This window comes from Micropterus salmoides, unplaced genomic scaffold, assembly GCF_014851395.1.
Source record: "Micropterus salmoides isolate LMB-PRFRI ecotype aquatic unplaced genomic scaffold, ASM1485139v1 Ms_hic_scaffold_16, whole genome shotgun sequence".
NCBI lineage: Eukaryota > Metazoa > Chordata > Actinopteri > Centrarchiformes > Centrarchidae > Micropterus > Micropterus salmoides.
Window position 1 is genome coordinate 5555231 of NW_024040707.1, and position 20167 is coordinate 5575397.

General features: G+C 38.7%; 1 protein-coding gene across 1 annotated transcript in view; it reads left to right on the forward strand.

The window, feature by feature from the left end:
- Positions 1-351: 351 nt before the first annotated feature.
- The window catches only part of oprl1 (opiate receptor-like 1), a 114218-nt gene continuing 94402 nt past the window's right edge, over positions 352-20167 (forward strand). Inside the window, exons 1-2 of the mRNA XM_038723792.1 lie at positions 352-788; positions 7382-7589. Coding sequence (XP_038579720.1) covers positions 7384-7589 — 206 coding nt within the window. The 5' untranslated portion in view covers positions 352-788; positions 7382-7383. The remainder of the gene's footprint in view (positions 789-7381; positions 7590-20167) is intronic.

Sequence of the window (20167 nt, forward strand, 5' to 3'; positions counted from 1 at the left end):
TGACTATACCTTGAGAAGGTATAATTGAGAAGGTGTAATTACAGTAACAGGTTGTATTACTCAAATCATGTTTTCATGTTTTCCTCTTTAGATGTTTACCTGCAGGTTCTGCTTTATCATCGCTCAGGATCAGACAGTCAAAACACAGATGACACAGTATAAACACACATATAAAAAGGGTTAGGTGCTGTATATGTAGCCTACACATTGTAAATGTTTGTTGTCGGGATGCATACACACACACACACACACACACACACACAGACACACAGTAGCTTGCCTTCCCGATCCAAATGCGCGCGCACACGATGGGTTACTAGCGCGTAGAAGAGGGAGGAGGAGGGTGTTGAGCAAGCCCTCATCGATCTGTCCGAGAGAGAGATAAGAAAAGAATGGAAGAAAGCGCAGTGCCTGGCTGCATCTTTATACCAGCAGACCCCTCCTCTCCATCTCTCCCGCTCTCTCTCTTTCTCTTCCCCACCACCCCCACCCCCCTCTGTCTGCCTGCCAGCTGATGCTGACTGGAGGTGAAGCGGTTTTCCTTTCCTCTCGTCATCCCGGGAAACATTGACGGACAGATAGACTAACTGAGGTTTTGGATTTTGACACCGGCTACTACTTGGTGATGACAGCGGGAGGAAACGAATTTAAAAAAAAAACAAGCCAACGCCGACACATACATCCGACAGAAACCAAGAGTGCACAGTAACGCAGGGGAGAAACAACTTCCAGCGGTTGTGTCCACGGGGCGGTCTGCGGGGAGCTCTGGAGCTGTTGCCACCAGGAAGGTAGGATATTGCTCAACCTGCTGCAACAATGTACATTTACAACATGAATTTACATGTCCGTATAAGTGCATGAAGACATATGTGTGCCGGACCAACACAGTAGGCACTGCGTGTGAAAACGCGCATATGTCCGTCTGTACTCTGTCACTGTGTTTATGTTGAGCTGCTTCAGCTGAAAGGTTGCCATAACACACTGTATAGACACTGATGGCGCGTGGCCCCGCGCGTGCGTGACGTGTATTTCAAAGTGTTATATATGCGCCAATGTGGTGCATTTATGTGTATATGCAGTGCGCATGGTGCGTTTCAGTGCGTCTCTAGTTGGAACACCTGATTCATCTGGTGGCGCGTTTAAGTGACTGGTTGCATGGCAAAGAAATGTGGAAGTTTGCTGTATTAAAGTGTGTTTACTTCAAACTCCTGCTCTGATTTTGGTGCATTAGAGAGTGCTTGTAGCCTGCTGTTGTGTCTGTCTGGTGGAGGCTTTGTTTTTTTCTTTTTCTTTCTTGCAACAGTTTCTCATAGTGTCTTTATTTTAAGTGTGTTTCAGTAAGTAAGACACTTTTGCAACTGATCTTTGTGGAAGTGTGTTCATGAAAAACTGTGCTGGAATCAAATTCAAGACCATATTTGGAAACATTGACATAAATCAGTTAAGTCTTACTGTTTCTGACAGATTTAGAGAACTTGAGAACATTAGCACATGCTTGGTAACAGTTTGTTTTGGTTTATTGTTTTCAACAGGACATGCCCATATCTAATAGTCTTTAATTCATTTCACAGTTAATTATATGTTTTGTGAACAAATTACCTTACGTGATTTAGAAGGGGGAGTCAGAATGGCGATTCACATCCAGGTCAAACCCGGCAGAGTTTTGCTGTCAGGTGAACTTTGCATGTGAGAGATATAAATGAAGAGCGAGCAGCGTTGAAGGTCGTGAGGAAGAAGCCACACACGCATATTTAGTGTCCTCAAATCATCTGCTATACTCGTGATTCTGTCCTCACTTCTTTAAATTATTAACCTTTCCCTGAATTAGTGTTTACATTAGTTTTTGAGCCTTTTCCACACTTTTATCATTAGGAGACTTTCATAGATATGCAGTATATTTGAGTTTCATCAAAAGCAACTTCTAAATATTACAGTATAATACCAATCTCTTACCAGAAGATGCAATAGGTCTGCAACATAGAAAGCAAAATTAAAATCACACTTTTAGACAATGAATTTCTTTAACTAATATTAGATATAGATACATATTTGACCTAACAATTCTAACTCAAAATGACTTGCTTGTTGCGATTTAACTGCGCTGTTTTCATTAGCAGATTAACTTTGCTCAGTTGTAATGAATTGTATATATTAAAACTTCCATTATTCTAAGCACCTATAAATCTCCAGCATTGTCTCGCTGCAGATAAACATAGTCAAGCAGAATGATCCCTTAGTTCTTATTAAAGATGAAAGCATATTTGTGAGAGTACTGTGATGCCAGAGATGTGACATTTTCCAGTAATGACTAATGACTTGTAACTAATCCCACATAAAAGACCATCAACAGTGCTGTTCATGTACAAAAGGTATTTGTTGACAAAAATGCTAACAAGGCAGTCAAGTGATAGCTAAGAGAGAGCAGCAACAATATAAGTAATACAATATGTTGTCATACTTAATAAACTGTTTTGCATCAAGGCTCAGCAGTTAGCTTGCACTCACTAGGAGGGAAAGCTGGCTCACTTTTGCAGTTTGTTGTCATGAGCCAGGGACAAACCTGCTGACGTGCAGATAGAACAGCAGGATAGAAAGAGAGACGTGACATTAGAGAGGCCAGTCTGCATTCATAGATCTTCAAAGAGGAGTATCCTGTTGCTTAATTTAAGAGCTGAAAGTTTTCTGCTATGGCTGGATAATCAGCCCTGGCATCTTTCACTGTTTACGGAATGTGTTCCCTCTCTCTGTGAGTGGGGGAAAGGTTTCTGTTTGTTTTACTTGCATAGAAGTTATTGTCCACCAAAGCAAAGATGACCGTCCTGTGGCATTCAGCTGTTTTCCCTTTAGACTTAGAGCAGAGTCAGTGGTGGAAGAATTATTCAGATCCTTTACTTAAGTAAAGATACTAATACCACACTGTGAAAATACTCCACTTAAAGTCAATTCAAAACCTTACTTACATAAAAGTAGGCTATCTAAGTATTATTGGCAGTGTTTTACTATTAGATATGATGCTTTTGTATTAATGTTAATGGTCCATTTATGTGTAGGTTGCATTTAACAGCTATAAATCTTTATGGTTGTGCTAATTTGAACTACTTTTAATATGTTTGGGTTTAATCTATGGCATCATCATACTCATATTCTGTTATTCTATACCATAGTCTAAATGCTCATCATATGTTTTTTTAATTGTTGCTGTCTTGTGGTAACTACATGCAGCATGCAGCATCCAGCAATAGTGCAGAAGAGCTGCTTTTTGTCACAGTGGAATCAGATGCAGCATAGGACATTTGTTGTCAGTGATGTCCAACAAGTTCTATGTTGTGCTGAGTTTTCCTGCAACAGACACAAAACAGAAAGCGGGATTGTGTCTTAAATGTAACTGTAACCATTTGGACAACCGTGAGCAAGCTGAGGGGTTGAAAATAAGCAGAGACTACATCTTCCCCCACAGTTTACCTGAACTGTATGGACTTATTAACAACTGTTATGTATTTCCTCTGAGGAGGAACAAATGCTTCTTCTGCAACAACCTAATCTCTTGTATGTATCTCCAGTTAGCAATAATGAATATGAATTCTTGCTTGTCCACTTGTCAGTTCAATCATGTAGTAGTAATGTGTGGCTGTATTTTGAGTTCTACACTGTATATCAAACAATTACCAACAAAGATGAGGCTGTTTGCTGACTTTGCAAAAGCAGTTGCTTACTCTACAATGACAACAAATCTGAAAACTCACCTGCCGGTATGCTACACTTGTGAGGCAGAGGAGGCACCAGACACAAGTGGAGAAACGTCTACTGTACAACTAAATGCCTCCTTTTCGTTACAGTCATCATCAGAAACTTCTCAGAACCTCATAAAACAGCCATCACTGACAAGATAGCAACATTTATATGCAAGGATATGTGGCCCATTGGCAACACATTTGTTGTTAATTTAAATTGTTGTTGTTCCATTGTTATTTTTATTTTCATTTTTTTTTATATTGTCAGTTGTATTATTTTTCTCCATTCTTTATTCTATAACTTGCATTTGTTTATTACATATTTAAATATTTCTACATCTATTTATGTCAGCTGTATATCTGTCTGCGTGTAGCACCGTAACACCAAAGCTAATTCCTTGTATGTGTAAAACACTACTTGGCAATAAAGCTCCTTCTGATTCTGATTCTGTTTCGGGAAAAGGTTCTCTGAATAATGAATTAATTGAAACCAAAATATAAAAAAACAATTAGCAGTTTTATAGTTTAAGACACCACATCGAAAAATATACAAAAATATACGGGGGAGCATTACACTATTGGGGTTTAATTCATTCAAATGAATTAGGCGTTAGTTGTAAATCCTTCCTGTAGGAACACTTTGTAACATCAATTTGTATTGTTTACCTTGAACCTTGTCATGATGAAAAATAAAATCAACCCCATTTTCCAGGGTTGTAAAATCCTATCTCATAATATTTTAAACCTCTGTGCAGTGTATTGCGATCTGATAAGCCTTCATGGATCAGTTACTCAAACTGGACTTCCTGGCTCAAATTTCATTGTCTCACCAGTGCCTCTCCTGCTGGGCAAAATGTGACTTAATGGTTTCTTAGACACCTTAGTTACATATAACCCTTGTTTCAGCAGCATTCAAGTGACTAGATTGCAATGTAAAACAGTTTCTAACACAAAACTAAAATTAAGTCATGGAAATTCTTTTATAATTCTTTTAATTCTGTTATACTGTGTAGAAACTCTTTCAATAGCTTTAAGCTGTCTTGCTGTGTGACATGACTCAGCAGGAAGACCCCACACTGACAGAATACAACGAGCAGGGATGTCTGACCAGAACGTCCCCAGTTGATGTCCAGCTGGTTACATTTGTTGCTATTCACCACCACTCTGTCACCATACAGTTGATAAAAAAACATCGCTCATGACATGATGAATCAGAGAAGACATTTTCATTCATTAAAATAATACAAATCCCATCTGAGCTTGGAAACGGTAATAAATCAGAGTTACGACTGCTCGATTAATTATGTCATCTTGTTGCATCCTCTTACACATTACTGCACTGATCCGCATTTTATTTTTGCAGACTTTTCTGGAAATATGCTTAAAACTTGACAACATTTGGGTGGACACATAATTACTGAAATTACTTTAGGGAACATAACTTAGACTCAGCATTTCAAGTATAAAGACAAGCTGCTATTGATTTACTTTCCTACATGCACCTTGTGCTGTTACATACAGTTATAGTACTAAAACCCTCAGTCTCATTAGTCCTCCTTTGTCCTCTCACACTTAGTAGAAGTGTTGGCTGGCCCACCCAGAGTGGCACTGCATCCTTACATGGACACACACTTCAGGCTCTAAGTTTAACTGCTTATTCATCAAAGCATAGGCAGCCAAAATACACACTGCAACACACGTGCGCACACACACACACACACACACACACACACACTCTGCTGGTGCAGCAGAGATCGATCCTGGAAATCAAACCACACTGTATCTAGATGAGGACGATGGATGTGAGAAGGGAATGAGGAAAGGAAAAAGAGATGTTAACAAAGAGGGAGGAAGAGATGGAAGGAAAGGAGAAGAAAGAGAGAGATTTTACAGCATATTTATCCCATGTGTTTTGAGCATGGCAGTAACCCTGGGGAAATTCAACAGCATAGCAGAGTTACTTTGCTGTTTTGATTTGATGAATATTCATGATCAGGCAGAGAGAGAGGGAGTGAGCCTGGATCGTGGCAGCATTTTGATGTGTTGTTGCTGCAGCTCACATGAAGGGTTGTTGCAGAGAGTATTGGCTCTATAACCAAAGCCTGATATGGCTTATGTCTATAGTAGTGCCATGGACCGCCGCTGTTGACCAGAAACAATTAAAAACATATTTAAAGACATGTTCCTTAATTACGATATGCACTGTAGTTTATTTTGAATCAGTCTCACGGTTCAATCCATATCCAGGTCCCGACCCGAGGTTGATCATAATACATATATATATATATATATATATATATATGTTTACGACATATATATCTTTCTCTCTTTTCACTACATTAACATCCATAAATATTCATAAAATAGTCATCCCCACACCCCATTCCCATAGTCTTTCTCTCTCACACATGTTGGCGTAAATATATATTCATCTTCACGTGGCAGTGCATTAATATTAAATTTTATGTTGCCAATTTCTCTCTCTCATTTTCTTTACAGTTCGCTTTATTTCATTTTCTTCCATCCCTGGACTTCCTTTCTTCCTTCCCTGCCTCCCCATCTACTCCTACGTATTTCCTTGCTCCTCAAGCTTCTTCCTTCCTTCTTTCCTTCCTTGCTCTCTTTCTGTCTTTTGATCCTCCTCTCTTTGTGCTTTCCTTCATTGGCCATTTCTTCCCTCCCCCTGTTTATTCCTTTACCTCACCGTCTCTTCTTTCCTTTGTTCCCCCTACCCCCCTTTCCACTCCTTAAAGCAACCTTTGTTTACATTTCACAAAGCAGGAAGCAACATTGTAATATGACATTGTAATACTTAGAAGGGGGATGAAAAGTCTTTCATAAAAGTACAGGGTCGTGGTGGGTAGATTGAGGTTACAAAGAGTGCTGTTAACACCAAAAATCAAAGATTGCATCATGTGTCCTATTGTTAAGCAACGGTCTTGCTTTATCCTTAAACAGTTTACCTAAACCTTCTTTCTGGGAAACTTTTGCTCTAACAATACTAATAGTGTGCAGTATTAGTCATTACCACCAGGATTTTTATATTCAGCTGTGAATATCTATCAATCCGTTAGCTATACCAACTTATCCTAAAGAGATTTGCTGGGGGCTGGAGCCAATCCCAGCTCGCACTGGGTGAGAGGCTGGTAGTCTACCGTTGACAGGTGATCAGTAGAGACAGACAGTGATTTACACTCACAATCACAGCCACTGGCAATTTAGAGTCACCGATTAGCCCTGCATTTTTTTGTTGGAGGAAACAGAAGCACCCGGAGAAAACCCAATGCATTATTTCTGTGAGGAAGAGGTAACCACTGCACCACCGTGCAGATTCGTTGGTTGCCACATACTTTGGCGTTGTGATTATGTGTTCAGCAGGGCTCACTTTTTTCCTCCATTGTATGTTATCAAAGAGGACAACAATAGCCTAGCCAATAGTGACGTCACAGTGTCAAGTATAACCACTGGAGGTCAGCAAAAACAAGATTTGTGTCCAAATTGCAAGATAAAGTCACAGCCATAGTAAGTCTGGGCTCATTGTTTACAGTAGCTAAATCCTGATATTGCATTTGACAATGTTTGTAGTTGCGACACATTGACTTTTTCCTTATTTCTGGTGGGTGTAAAACTCTTTCCCTTCTCTCTGTCAGAGATGGAGTTTTCGGAGGACTTCCTGCTGGCTCAGCTGGGTCACCTGCAGTTCGACAACGAGTCGATTTTCCAGAACAACTTCAGTGGTTCTTACAACGATACTGCCTTACTGCCAATGGGGGTGAAGGTCACCATTGTGGTCGTCTACATGATTGTCTGTGTCATCGGCCTGGTGGGAAACTTCCTGGTCATGTATGTCATCATAAGGTAAGAGGAACATGAGTTTCTGCAGGTGCATATTACACAGAATTTAACTTGTTTCTGTAATACATCGTGTTCCAAGAATGTTGTAGGACCAACAACAAGGCTAGCTTCTATAAAACTGTTGATAGAATTCGACTTGCATTGGAAACAGGGAAAAATTATCTCTTTATGTCTTAACTTACACAGAGGACAGAGGATAGTTTTGCAGTAAGCCTCAATTTTCAGTTTTAGCCCACTCTTTTATAGTCTCAACACATTAATAGCTGAGAAACCTTTACACCCCAGACTTCCAGTTTAGTGACAGAACATGTTTAGTCATTCCTCTAAATCAAAGGCTTTGTAATCAGGAATGATGATATGACCACTGTTGCTATAGCAATCCACACTGAAAGGATTGAATACTTCAAATAATACATCTATAAATAATCCAGTGTAAACATATTAAGGGGTTATTAGATCTTTTGAGCCGTTTGTTAGGATTCTGGGTTTTTTTCAAGTTACAGGTCAGTGTCACAGCTGCTCTGTCTCACCCGGTCTGTCAGATGTTCACTCACCGTCACCACTGCCTGTCCATACTGGTGCTGCGTTATTAGTCCATAAATCAATATATTGATTGAAAGAAAATTATTAAGTGTTAATCTTGATAGTAATTTAAGTCATGTGTCAAGTCAAATCACCAAGATTTGCTTTTCTATACATCTTTTCACTATATCTATATACTGATCTGTATCTGACTTATAAGCTCAAATTCATCCTCAGCACTGCTCCATTGATTATTGTTTATTTCTGTTTACCATTTTTATAATTGCTTTTGTATTAATGTATATTGTCTGCTGTGTAGCAGAAGGGAGTTATAGAAATTCATTTTACTATATAACTTGTTATATTGTGACAAATAAATGTAACTACCTACCTATCTGCCTACCAAAGCAAACAAGCCACCCTCAGCATGTGTCTGTGTGTGTGTGTGTGTGTGTGTGTGTGTATATGTACATACATGCTTGATTGGGTAGATATGTTAGTGGAAAGCCTTGCAGACAACTGCACAGGTCATTTGTGCCACTGTCTTTTCTGTGTGTGTTTGCATGCCCACACAGATTATTCCCCGTGGATCTGATTGAAAAAATCGCAGGTGAACACATGGGTGTTGTGAGGGTTTGTATATCTGTGCAGTCATGGTTGGCCTGGTGGGCAGCTGCTATCTGTTCTTGTATATCATATTGAACCTGTGTGTGTGTGTGTGTGTGTGTGTGTGTGTGTGTGTGTGTGTGTGTGAGACTCTGCTATTGAAGCTTGACATTGGTTTGCTCGTGACACTCGCCATATCAATGTATGTACCTAAAATGGTAGAAATTTGTCCACCAGTAGAGATTTGGCAAAACCTTTTCCACGGCAGGAGATATTGCTTTTGGGGAGGGTTTGTAGCAAATTAGGGCTGCATTTTAACATGATCTTGCGAATCCAGCTGCCTCGCAAGGTAATGTGATTTAGGCAGCAGGACTGCTTACCACGTTCTCACGTGACATATTGCAGTTGGTTGTGGTAATGCATCTCTAAGTTGGTTTGCCTACAAACCTCACTGGTGTTATATGGGGTTGAAATCTGGTGACTGTGAAGGCCATTTACCACTCCACCCATTTATTCAGGGTTTACTTTAAGAGGCAAGTGACTTTCTGGAGGTTGAAAAAAAAATAATCTTGTGATATCCGTGAGATTATTTTTTTAATTATTGGATTTTAATTGACCCACTGTGGGTTTAATCCAAGCTGCACATTTTTTTTTAATTACTTCTTCTGAGATATATAGTCTCCCAGATTCCCATATGGTGCAACAGACTGAACCGTCAACAAGTAGCAGCAAGATATTAATGTTGTTGTTTGGCTACTTCTTGCATGATATCAAACTTGGCATACAACTTCACAAAACACTGTACTGGTGATTTGAATCAGATGTCTCCAAAAATGGAATTCACATTGGTAATTTCACTCAAGACATGTGTCAGCTAAATTATAATTATTTGTAGTCCTGTCAACACTGCCATAAAATGCATGAAACGTTATGTTCTTCACTCATGTGTACTCTATTATATGTTATGTTATTAAAGGTTTTATAGTTAATAGTTAGTAAGGTGTTAAGATAATTACAGTTGATTTCAACCTAGTGAATATATCCTATATGTGGCTATTGTGGTTCTATGGTTCGTGCAAATTCTGCACTTACCACCTCTCTTGTAGAGATTTGGATAAATCGGGGCAAGCCTTCAACAGATTTCCAACATGTTTTTTATGTTAATCTTTTCAAACACACAGGTAAACACAGAAAGTAGCCGTGTGGAACGGCCATATCCAGATCCTGGGCAAATTGCACATCTAGTTATTGTGTGTAGCAATGAATAGCTTTTCAAAATTATAAGATACTCATCATGCAGTTTTCATCAGCCAACAGGTCCACTGAATGATAGAAATTCCAGTTGTGGCTTAAACGGGTATTGTCTCCATGTTACCTCCATTGGGAATCATTCCATCCGTCTCCACACCTTTTTTGCACCCACACATACTTGCACACAAAACACGTACTCACTCCTTCTGGAACACGTGTGGATATTGTAGTGCAGTGAAAAATATTAATAGAAACTTCCATTAATACTACATAAACATTTTTAAAGTTAAACTCCGATCTTGATATGCATGTTTCCACACCAGTGAAAGCTGGATATTAAAGGCAAGCAGTATCAACAGTCCCATTGCATGTTGGCATAGTAAGCAAGCCTGAGCTACAGTCCACAGCCAGACCCTTCTCAAGTTTTCTGAACACCCACATCTAGGTGGCGATCAGAAGGCTAATTGTGTGAACATAAACACAATCTAAAATACTACAAATCCAAGAAGAATTGAGTAGGTATTTTGAGGTGTACAAATGGTATCCACTCTATTGGTCACACGTTTTATAGCCATATAAAAGATAAATATAGCAGGTCTAAATGATATGAGAAAAATCTAAAATGTGCGATAATGTTCAGTATTGCGATGACGATATGACTTGCGGTAAATAAACACATATTGAAGTGTGCATATTAACTGCATGGTTGTTTTTAAGTTAGAATTGAGTATTTCAACTACAACTAAATGGTGTTTTATAGATCAGCAAAATTAAACTTTACATCAACAAAATCACTATAAACTTAATAAGATCTCAGTGGAAACTTATCTAATGTCAATAAAATAAATCATATTCCAGCCGTTTAGAAAGAATAAAGAACTCAGATCAAAAATCAGACCGTATCCATGCTTTCACCTTTCTCCTTCTCCTCCCTGCTGCTGCTGTGATTCGATGCCTGCAGTTAACGCTGGTAGAGAAAAGAAGGATTGGTTTGTCTCAGCCAGCAGCTCAGTTTACAACAATGTGCCAAATTTTAAGGTACTTGGCAAACTAAGTTAAACAGACTACAGACAGGCAGCTTTTGTTTTAGCTTGTTTCTAACAACTCGCTATTAGCCAAGCTAGCGTGCAGTGCTTGTGTACAGCATAGAGGACCAGAGAGTGTATTGAAAAGTACTGGCTATTTACTCACAAAGGTTTTATTGCAAGTACTTACAGTAACGAGTGTAGTTGACATCAATTCGAAGTAATCTTGGAGTTATATTAACTTCACCTTCACTTCACTGTCTCCACCGCCTCTCTACTCTGCTGGCCACTGTGTGTGTGTGTGTGTGTGTGTGTGTGTTGTCGTCTGATGAAGCGTATATGTTTAAAACATGTACTTTATTGGTGTTAACAGATGTTGCAATCTAGGAGCTGCATGCAATGTGTTAACCTGCTTATTTACCAACAAGATAGAATTAAGCTGTAATTAATGTTCATATGCTCCTGTTGATTAAGACTACTTATATGGAGTTTTTATATGTTTTTCTGTTATTTTGACTATTCATACCTTCTGGCACTGCTGCCTTTACCTCCTTACTTACTCCCTGTGTTGACCAACATGTTCAAGGTTGGAGATATAACCTACTAAACTCCTCATTGCCTTCAGTTTTCTTCACGTCCTACTTACAGAGAACACAAGTATTGCAAGTATTGCTAGGTTTAATTATTAATTAATAATTAATAAACGTACTTATTCTATAGATTTTTGCTGGAGGACCCAGTGACACTTGTCTTGAAGCTGAATGGAGATCTGATGTGGCTGGCTCACCCTTTAGCATTGGGACTAAACCCAAAATACTCCCAAACAGGACAAAGGCAAATAAACACCATATATTGTACTGTACCTTCTCTGTCCGAATGTCCTGCGTTTAGGTCAGAATCCCTTGTTTTTTGTAAATGTGACAGGAGAATCTGTATTTTTGACGGTAATAATGACAGAGACCAAGTTATTTTAATAATTTTGTACATGAAAAGCTGTGGATATGTGTGTTTTACACCACTTATTATAAATACAAGATGGGGCCCAATGTGACTCTGCTAGGCAGAGTGCTGAGGTGATGGATTGGGGGTAATTACCTGGGATTGACTCATATCTTAGCCATGAGGGATGTAGCAGGTTTAGGAGCTCAAGTCCCATAACAAGGGGCTGCCTGACTAACTCACTTATTCAAGTAGAGGTAGGAGCTGTCCTGAATACCATTTTTGGGGCATTTTACACTGCATAAATTAGCCTTGCAGCGTGCTGACTTTTCCTCTACTCATCGCTTAACAAATAATATATTTTTATTCTTTTTTTTACTCACTGTTGGTTTAAGTCACTGCATCTCCTGACAGGACCCCATGGTTGAATTTCAGCTTTATGTAATGAGTAACTTCCACTTCACCTGCCTCTCTTCTTTGGGTTTACTGCCACCATCTTTGTCAGTCAAATTGTCCATAGTGAGTCTGATAATGTTACAGGGGTGCAATGCTAAATCAGTGGAGTACTTTTGAAGGCTACGTTTATGTCTGGTTTAATTTGTAAATGGACACCTTGAACTTTATTTTGTATCGGCTTGCTAGGCAAAATAAAGGGTTAGAAACAGAATTTTAAACAAGAATTTTAAACCATGTCATCAGAGTTTGTCTCTGGACCAAAACCTTTCAAAATTGCAGAATAGTGAGTGGTTAAAGGTTAATTTGGAGGAAGAAATGGACATCCAGGATAATAAATATGTAAATGATCACACTGCAATATTTTTTATTATTTGTGAAAATAGTCTTTAGTAAACTTTAGTAATTGTTACATAGTCACACTGGTAACATGGTAGAGAGTCAGACATTTTCTTATCTTGACTCTGATAAGCATTTTGATCCAGCTGATGTTCTCATCTGAAATCCAGGTCATTTAATTTCTGTGTAAGAGCTGTTATAACTCAGAAAGCTCCTCAACAGTTTTTGGGTAAGTATTGGAAAGTTTTATTAAGTTTATATCTTACAGACTTTACCCTGTTCTTTATACCAGTCTACCTCTGCAGTTTTTTGTAGTCACAGCTAACACAATTTAGTCACTCTTCAAGCCAGATGGTAAGATGTGCAGTGTTTCCCACAGGATTTTAAGAGACTATGGTGAGTGGGCCTCAGACACACTCGGGTGGGCTGTGTGGCATGCCCCCAGAAGAAAATTTTGTATATTTTAATGTTTAATGCTTTAATTTGTGCAAAATTAAGAGGCTATCTATGAAGAACTTTGCACTCTTGTAAACAATGTTGTGCTCTAGGAAACTATTTGATCATAAACCCATTGTATATGTTCTTTTTTCTGTTACTTTTAATGGACACAATGTAATATGTTTTATACTATTTGTGAATACAATCCAGTTAATCTTATTTCCATACTGGACACCCTATGTTGTCACATGTGTATCCTCGCGCTAAATTTCAGTGGATTTACCATAAAGGTTTTAATACATGTGCACTCGAAATTTAGGCGCGGCTAGCTTAATCGCCTTCTCAAACAAGTGACACAAACAGACCGTCAACGTTACCTAAAAAAAAAAGTAGTGATGTGCGATACCACTTAATTAATTAATACCACCTATGCGATCCAATACCAAGTACTACACAGACTGGTATTGTACTTCCTATCAACCGAGTATAATTAGACCATCCTGGTAACAGTAAAGATACTAACACACTCACTCCAAATTACTGAGTTTAGATATCGATCCTTTTATATGAGTATCCTAGAGCAGGAAACGTTGGTATCAGAAATATCGATACTTTAGTATCAATCTGCACATCACTTAAGCAAAGTGGTTGTGTCGAGTCGGATGCCAAAGTGTGTGAGCGTGCAAGCTTACAGCAGCGCCCACAAAACACAACTTTAGAGGTCTAAAATGTTATTAAAAGATATGTAAAAATATCTTTGGTTCATTTTGAAACTATGGCGGAGCAAATTAGACCGCCATGAACTCTTTAATTAATGGGAAACACTGATGTGACATTCAACCAACACAAAAACAAGCACACACTGTATTATTAATTACTGAAAAATGTCTCCCTGGTGGTGTAGCTACATTAGATGGAGGAGAGGACAAAAGCCAATATCGGGCTTGTGCTGCTCACGTGTCAGGTGTGATTGAAGGAGGCGGGGACAGTGGTATGCCAGCATTGTGAGAGAGCAGCAGAAAGAGACAAAGAATTCTTCCAAAGTAACAGTCTTTTTAAATTCCCTTTTGCGTTTTGCCAGATAGTACTTCCTTTACTGAAGCGGAGCAAGGGGATACAGATTGGTACTCCAACCCTATTCAGCCTGACAGCAACACTGGTTATTGTTTCAGAAATACGGTCTTTAATGGTCTGCATTTCAAGAATGATTTCTTTCCAATGTCTCAACTACAGTATTGTTATTTGGGAAAGATTGTGGTTTTGGCAAATAAACTATGGCTAAGACATGGTTAAGATTAAGGAAAGATTGCGGTTACAGTTAATGGGGTACGTTGCGACTCTGAACCGTTCTGAAAAAAGATTGTTGATATTTGACGTCAACCTAAACAAATTCATGGACGCGCATTGCCATGGTAACCAGTCCTACTCTGCCGAAATATGGCAGAATCTACAGTGTCTGCCAGCCGAGGACACGTTGCCTCAGTAAGGCAATAATGGGCTCCAAGTCCGTTTTCATTCCCTTCAAATCTTAGAGATTTATCCAAAGTTGAAACGCCTCACCGATGTAAACAGGGGTCCTCGCCTTGCCTAGTCATACAACTTGTTTCACAATTTGTACTCGTCAGACCTTTTCCTTTTGGGCTGTTTCTCAGTCATCCTCAGAGCGTCCAGCATGTTCAAATGTACCGGTGTTTGTTTACAATGTTCTCTCTCCCACTGCTTCATGCACATGCTGAAACAATGTTGGGGGTGTTCGGTCCGAGCAGCTCTGTTTGTGTTGTATTTACAGACCCAGGGCTATGTAGAAAACCCCCCACACACTCACTGTCCGCCCCTCTACATAAAGCGCATGCTACTTTCTGCATTGGCACTGAATGTTGGCACTGGATGGATATTGTCCAATATCTTGGATACTGGACGGGCTTGTGGTTAGGGTTGAAGCGCTTTACACGGTTACCAGGAAAATACCCACTTCATTTGTCTGATTGAGACAGCTGGAGCCTCATATTAGTGTCGGCTGAACATTGGAATGCATTCTGTTCTCTCTTACACTGCACTTGTGAAGAAGGGATCACTTCACTCTCAAGGTAAATTTTTCTTGAGCATACTGTGTAATGACAGACTTGAAAAAACCCAATCCATTAAACATTTATATCTATTGCATCAAGAGATTCTTGCTCATCTGTACAGCATTGTCAGCAGCTATTACCCTCCTATCAGTGGAAACGATGTGTATTCTGCGCTGTCCTCCCATAACACCAAAGGATCCTGTTTACTGTAAAATGTTAACTTTTTGATGCTTGGGCACACAAAATCTGGGTAATATATCCAGGTTCAAAACAAATCACTCATTTAAAAAAAAAAATCTGTTTTTTTTTGTGATGAAAATCAGTAAGGTCAACATTAACTATTAGCCATATACAGTAAATATGTCATTTTTTGTAGGTGTTGATTTTTTGTTTCACATTCAAGACTTGATTTCTTCAATCACAAGCTCAGATTAACCAACAAAAGCAGTACATTCATGCATACTGTAAACTCCTTTGCACGTTCTAAATATAATACACATTGAATATATGCAGCTGTAGTACACTTTACACACACACACACACACACACACACACACACACACACACACACACACACACACACACACACACTCTGTATGCACCCAGTTTTGCTCTAACAGAAAACTCCTCAAAATTTAGTTGACTTCTTGAAGGAAGAAGAAGAAAAAATGTTTGGTTCTCGATGGAACAAGAATTAACGATGGATGGAAAGCAAAAGCGGCAGACAGAGGCTGGCCAATCCACCTCTTCAAAACAAAAATGATAAAAGACACAGAGGAAAAGCCATCAAACAGCATTAATTGAGGTTGTGTGTCTGCCAGGAAAGTCTTCTCTCAGCGTCTTTTTGCTTTTTGTAGGTATTCCCAGACGTGCTTTAATACTTTTCTTGACAGTGCTGCGAGCTTAGCGTGTTTCCAGATCTCAGTGCTGTCACAGAAGAGCAGAGAAAAGGAGTTTTTAACTTTCAGCAGCAGTGCAAACGTGTTTTAGGCTCACAACAACAACAAGAGCCACGAGCAAAGGATTCCTGCGAGCATCTGTTTAGTGCTACAGGCCTAGTAAAAAGAAGGTGGACCATAGGGAGAGAGAACCATCATGCTGATTTCAGCACAGAAGATGAGCCCGGAGACAGAGAGAAGAGAAACAGAGGATGGCAGACTGAAGCTGTGTTCACATGGTGCCGGGGGGGGGGGTATGTGGAAAAAGTGCTATCTGAAGGGATTTTTGTAACTGAAATGGTTCTGTTTCCATAACAACAGACCAATCCAGATCGTACATGTTAGGACATCATCGGCCCTTAGCATCAGTCTGAGACATCAAAATGCCATCATTCCTTGGAGCGAAAAAACATACGACAAAGAAAAAAATAAATAAACACACACATTTTCAAATATAAAGTGTGGTACAACTGGAATAAACAGCCTCAGGAAGCATCAGGTGAATCTCCTTTCTCCCATGTGAAGCTGTATTCTGCTGGCAAGAACAGAACAATGCTTTCATTTTAGGATGTAAAAGACTCATTTTCTGCATAGACAATGTTAGGTAAATGACAGTTGGAGCTCTTCCAAGGCTTGGATGAAGATGAAACAGCCCCCAATGAATTATCAGTACAAGAGATGAGCAACTGTGTTAGCAAATATCTCTTCCTCTGTTACAATAAAAAATCAAGAGTACAAGCCTGTGTACATATAAAATTAAGTAGGCTAAATAATTCAAATAAAACTCCCAAGGAGCAATTAGGTACAACATACAGTCCAACTTAAAATCTCATTGTTTTCTCAAGCTCTAGCAAGTATTAGAGCTGAAACGATCAGTCAATAAATCAACAAGTCGATCAACAGAAGAATAATCTGCAATCTATTATGATAATTGAGTCATTGTTTCATTTTCAAGCAAATATAGTAAAAAAAAAAAAGCCCAACATTCTCTGGTTCCAGCTCAAATGATAGGATGCTCTACTTTTTATTGTCATATATTAGTGTTAACTAAATATTTTGTTTTTGGTGGAAATGAAATGACATTGGAAGATGTAACCTTGGGCAGTAAATGATTCAAGATTAACTTTATTGTCCTTCAAACTGCACGGGACAAGTGTAGAATGAAATTACGTCACATCCGGCTCATAAATGTATTGAAATAATAATAAGAATAATAATAATAAGATGCTACAATTTTTTATTAAATGATTGATTAATCTAAAGAAATATAGGAGATTACTTGATTATGAAAGTAATTGTTAGTTGGACCTGTCACAGCATTACCTATTTTTACCATTGTTTATTTGCCACGACTGCAATCATTTCGGAACCTTAATCATACCAGTTTCTATTGGCTGATATTATAGCAAGTGAGAATTGTTTAAACGTTGGCATCGGGCATATAAAAAGTTGCAGTTGAATATAATACAGAGTTTTCCAGAATCGTCTAATATCTGCATTCTTGTCTGGCGACAGAGTTGTTCTCTTTTTATAAATATCGAGGATATCATTAAAAGAGACTTGGAAAGTTACATTCATTTAAAAAAGGAATTACAATTCATTTCCACCTAGACCGAGGTTGACCGCCTCCGGTGGTCGACTTTTCAAGCATGTCACTGTTCGATTTTGTTAAATCTTCTAGTGTTTAAATATTAGTTTGCCTCTAAAGTACAGCTCTGGAGGAGTATTTTGACATGTATCTTGTGCTGTTACAATTAAAAATGACATGTACAGTGTCTAACTATGACAGCACTCTGAATGACTGGTTTTTGTGCTTTAATTTAGTGGGTGTGAAGACAAAATACAAATTGAGGGGGACACTTGATGTCAAAAAGGGACACATTTAACATACTTCTATCTTTATATGTTCATGTAAATGAATAAAAACATAAAAGTGAAGAAACACATGGCAGCATAACAACAAAACCAAGCTCTTGAGAGGTTACATAGATCAGCTGTGCAACAGGTAATACCAATTTCATGTTGCTTCTTGACTGATCAGACTGAAAAAGATTTTTAATTTGATGAAGGAGGAGGAATGAAGCAGGGATTTGAAAGAATCCACAGAGAGTGAAAGGCAATTGCCTCAAAAGAGGGATGTCAAGTAAAACGTTACCATCCCTGTGGAGCAGTGTAGAGCACACCTGGGTCAGGAAGTGCTATAGACTGATTGGCTGATTGGAAACAAATCTGGATGTTTTTTTAATCAAAATCCCCAGATGGAAACAGGTACAACAGAGTGGAATTTACTATGAAGGACGTTTTGATTTTCTGTTCTGCTCTGTTCCCTATACACATACTGTCAACTGTGACAAGGAAAGGAGGAAAGGAAAGGGGGAAGGAAAGAAAGAAGTTATTTAAGGTCAAGACACTTCTTCTTTTTGTCTCTGATGTTTTTATTCTTTTTCGTAAACTTTGGTTGGCATCCATTTTCTCTCTGGTTTGCTCATTAACAGAAAATATTCTTATACACATGCATTAATGATGCATTATTTATATGCGTGTCAGTAAGGTTTTTTTCATGTGTGTGTTCTTATGTATGTATTTGCTATTATATGGTGTAAAAAACGAATAGCATAGCTGTCAAACATTTTGTCTCAGCCTAAGATCTTTAAAACATGAAAATTACCAGAATTTCTCTTACAACATGATGGCTTAGTATGTGTCAATTCTGACCATCTGCTGTGGAGCAGATCTCGCATTTGAACATAGTTTTTGGTACTAGAGAGTCAAATTAGGTTGTGAGTGGCCCAGTTATCTGAATCTCTAATGATAAACAGGCTTCCACTGTAGAGACAGTGTGTCTGGTTTATTTAGTAAAAATGACAAATCCAGTCTGAGGAGAAAAGAAAACTCTAAATTTTGACTTTTTAGGTAATAATTGTGACTTATTGGGGTGGTGGTGATGGAACAATGGATAAGACACATGCCTTTGGTGTGAGAGACCCAGGTTGAATTCCCCACTGTGACACATCCACCAATGTGTCCCTGAGCAAGACACTTAGTTGCCCCTAGTTGCTCCAGAGGCGCGTGATCTCTGACATATATAGCAATTGGGTTTTTTTGTTTGTTTTTTTTAAACCTGTCCTGCCCAGCAGCCTGGTATAGAGTATGATGACATGGATACCATATTCTGCCAGATTCTGCCAGATTTAACTTTAACAAGAGAGTATTAATATACTCCTTTGTCTGTTTTTTTATTTATTTAATTATGTATTGATTTGTCACCGGGCCGGACAGGAAGGGCAGACATGGAGATGGGGGGCATAAGCATTGCACCAACAACCAGCCGAACAGCAGCAATAAACAGCTGACATAGTAAGACAACAAAGAGAGAAATGAAAACAAGAAACAATCAAACACAAATAAGCATATATATAGCAATTGTAAGTCGCTTTGAAGTGTCAGGTAAATGGATGTAATATATTGCATTTTACAATGATTTGTTATAGAAGTTGTTACATATTTTATGAGGTCTTCATTTGGGACCAGCCCAGTAGATCTTACCCCCAGCTTATACGATGCAATATTGTACAATTATATGAGTTGTGGGATACTTTAACAATGGGTTTCTGCCTATTCAACACCTGATCTGATACTTTATTACTATATTTAAATGTTGATTGTTGTTTTAGTCCTGGTTCAGACTGATTAAGTTGATAAACTTAAATTAGTGACATGATACGAAAGAATGTTTCATGTGGGTGCAGAGTCTTGTTCAGCAGACATGGCTGATTTGTGGTGATGTAAGCCTCTGTAAACCAAAGGTGTGTCTCTGAATAGACAAACATTCATGCTTTGGCTTAGAGACATAAAGCTGACTGAAAAGGTAATCACACACAGATGGTCTGTGTGTGTGTGTGTGTGTGTGTGTTTGGAGTCACAAAAAAACACAACACATGCACACACTGTGCCGATTTTGACCTCTCATTAGTCAGTTCTTCAGAGGACTTCATTCAAAC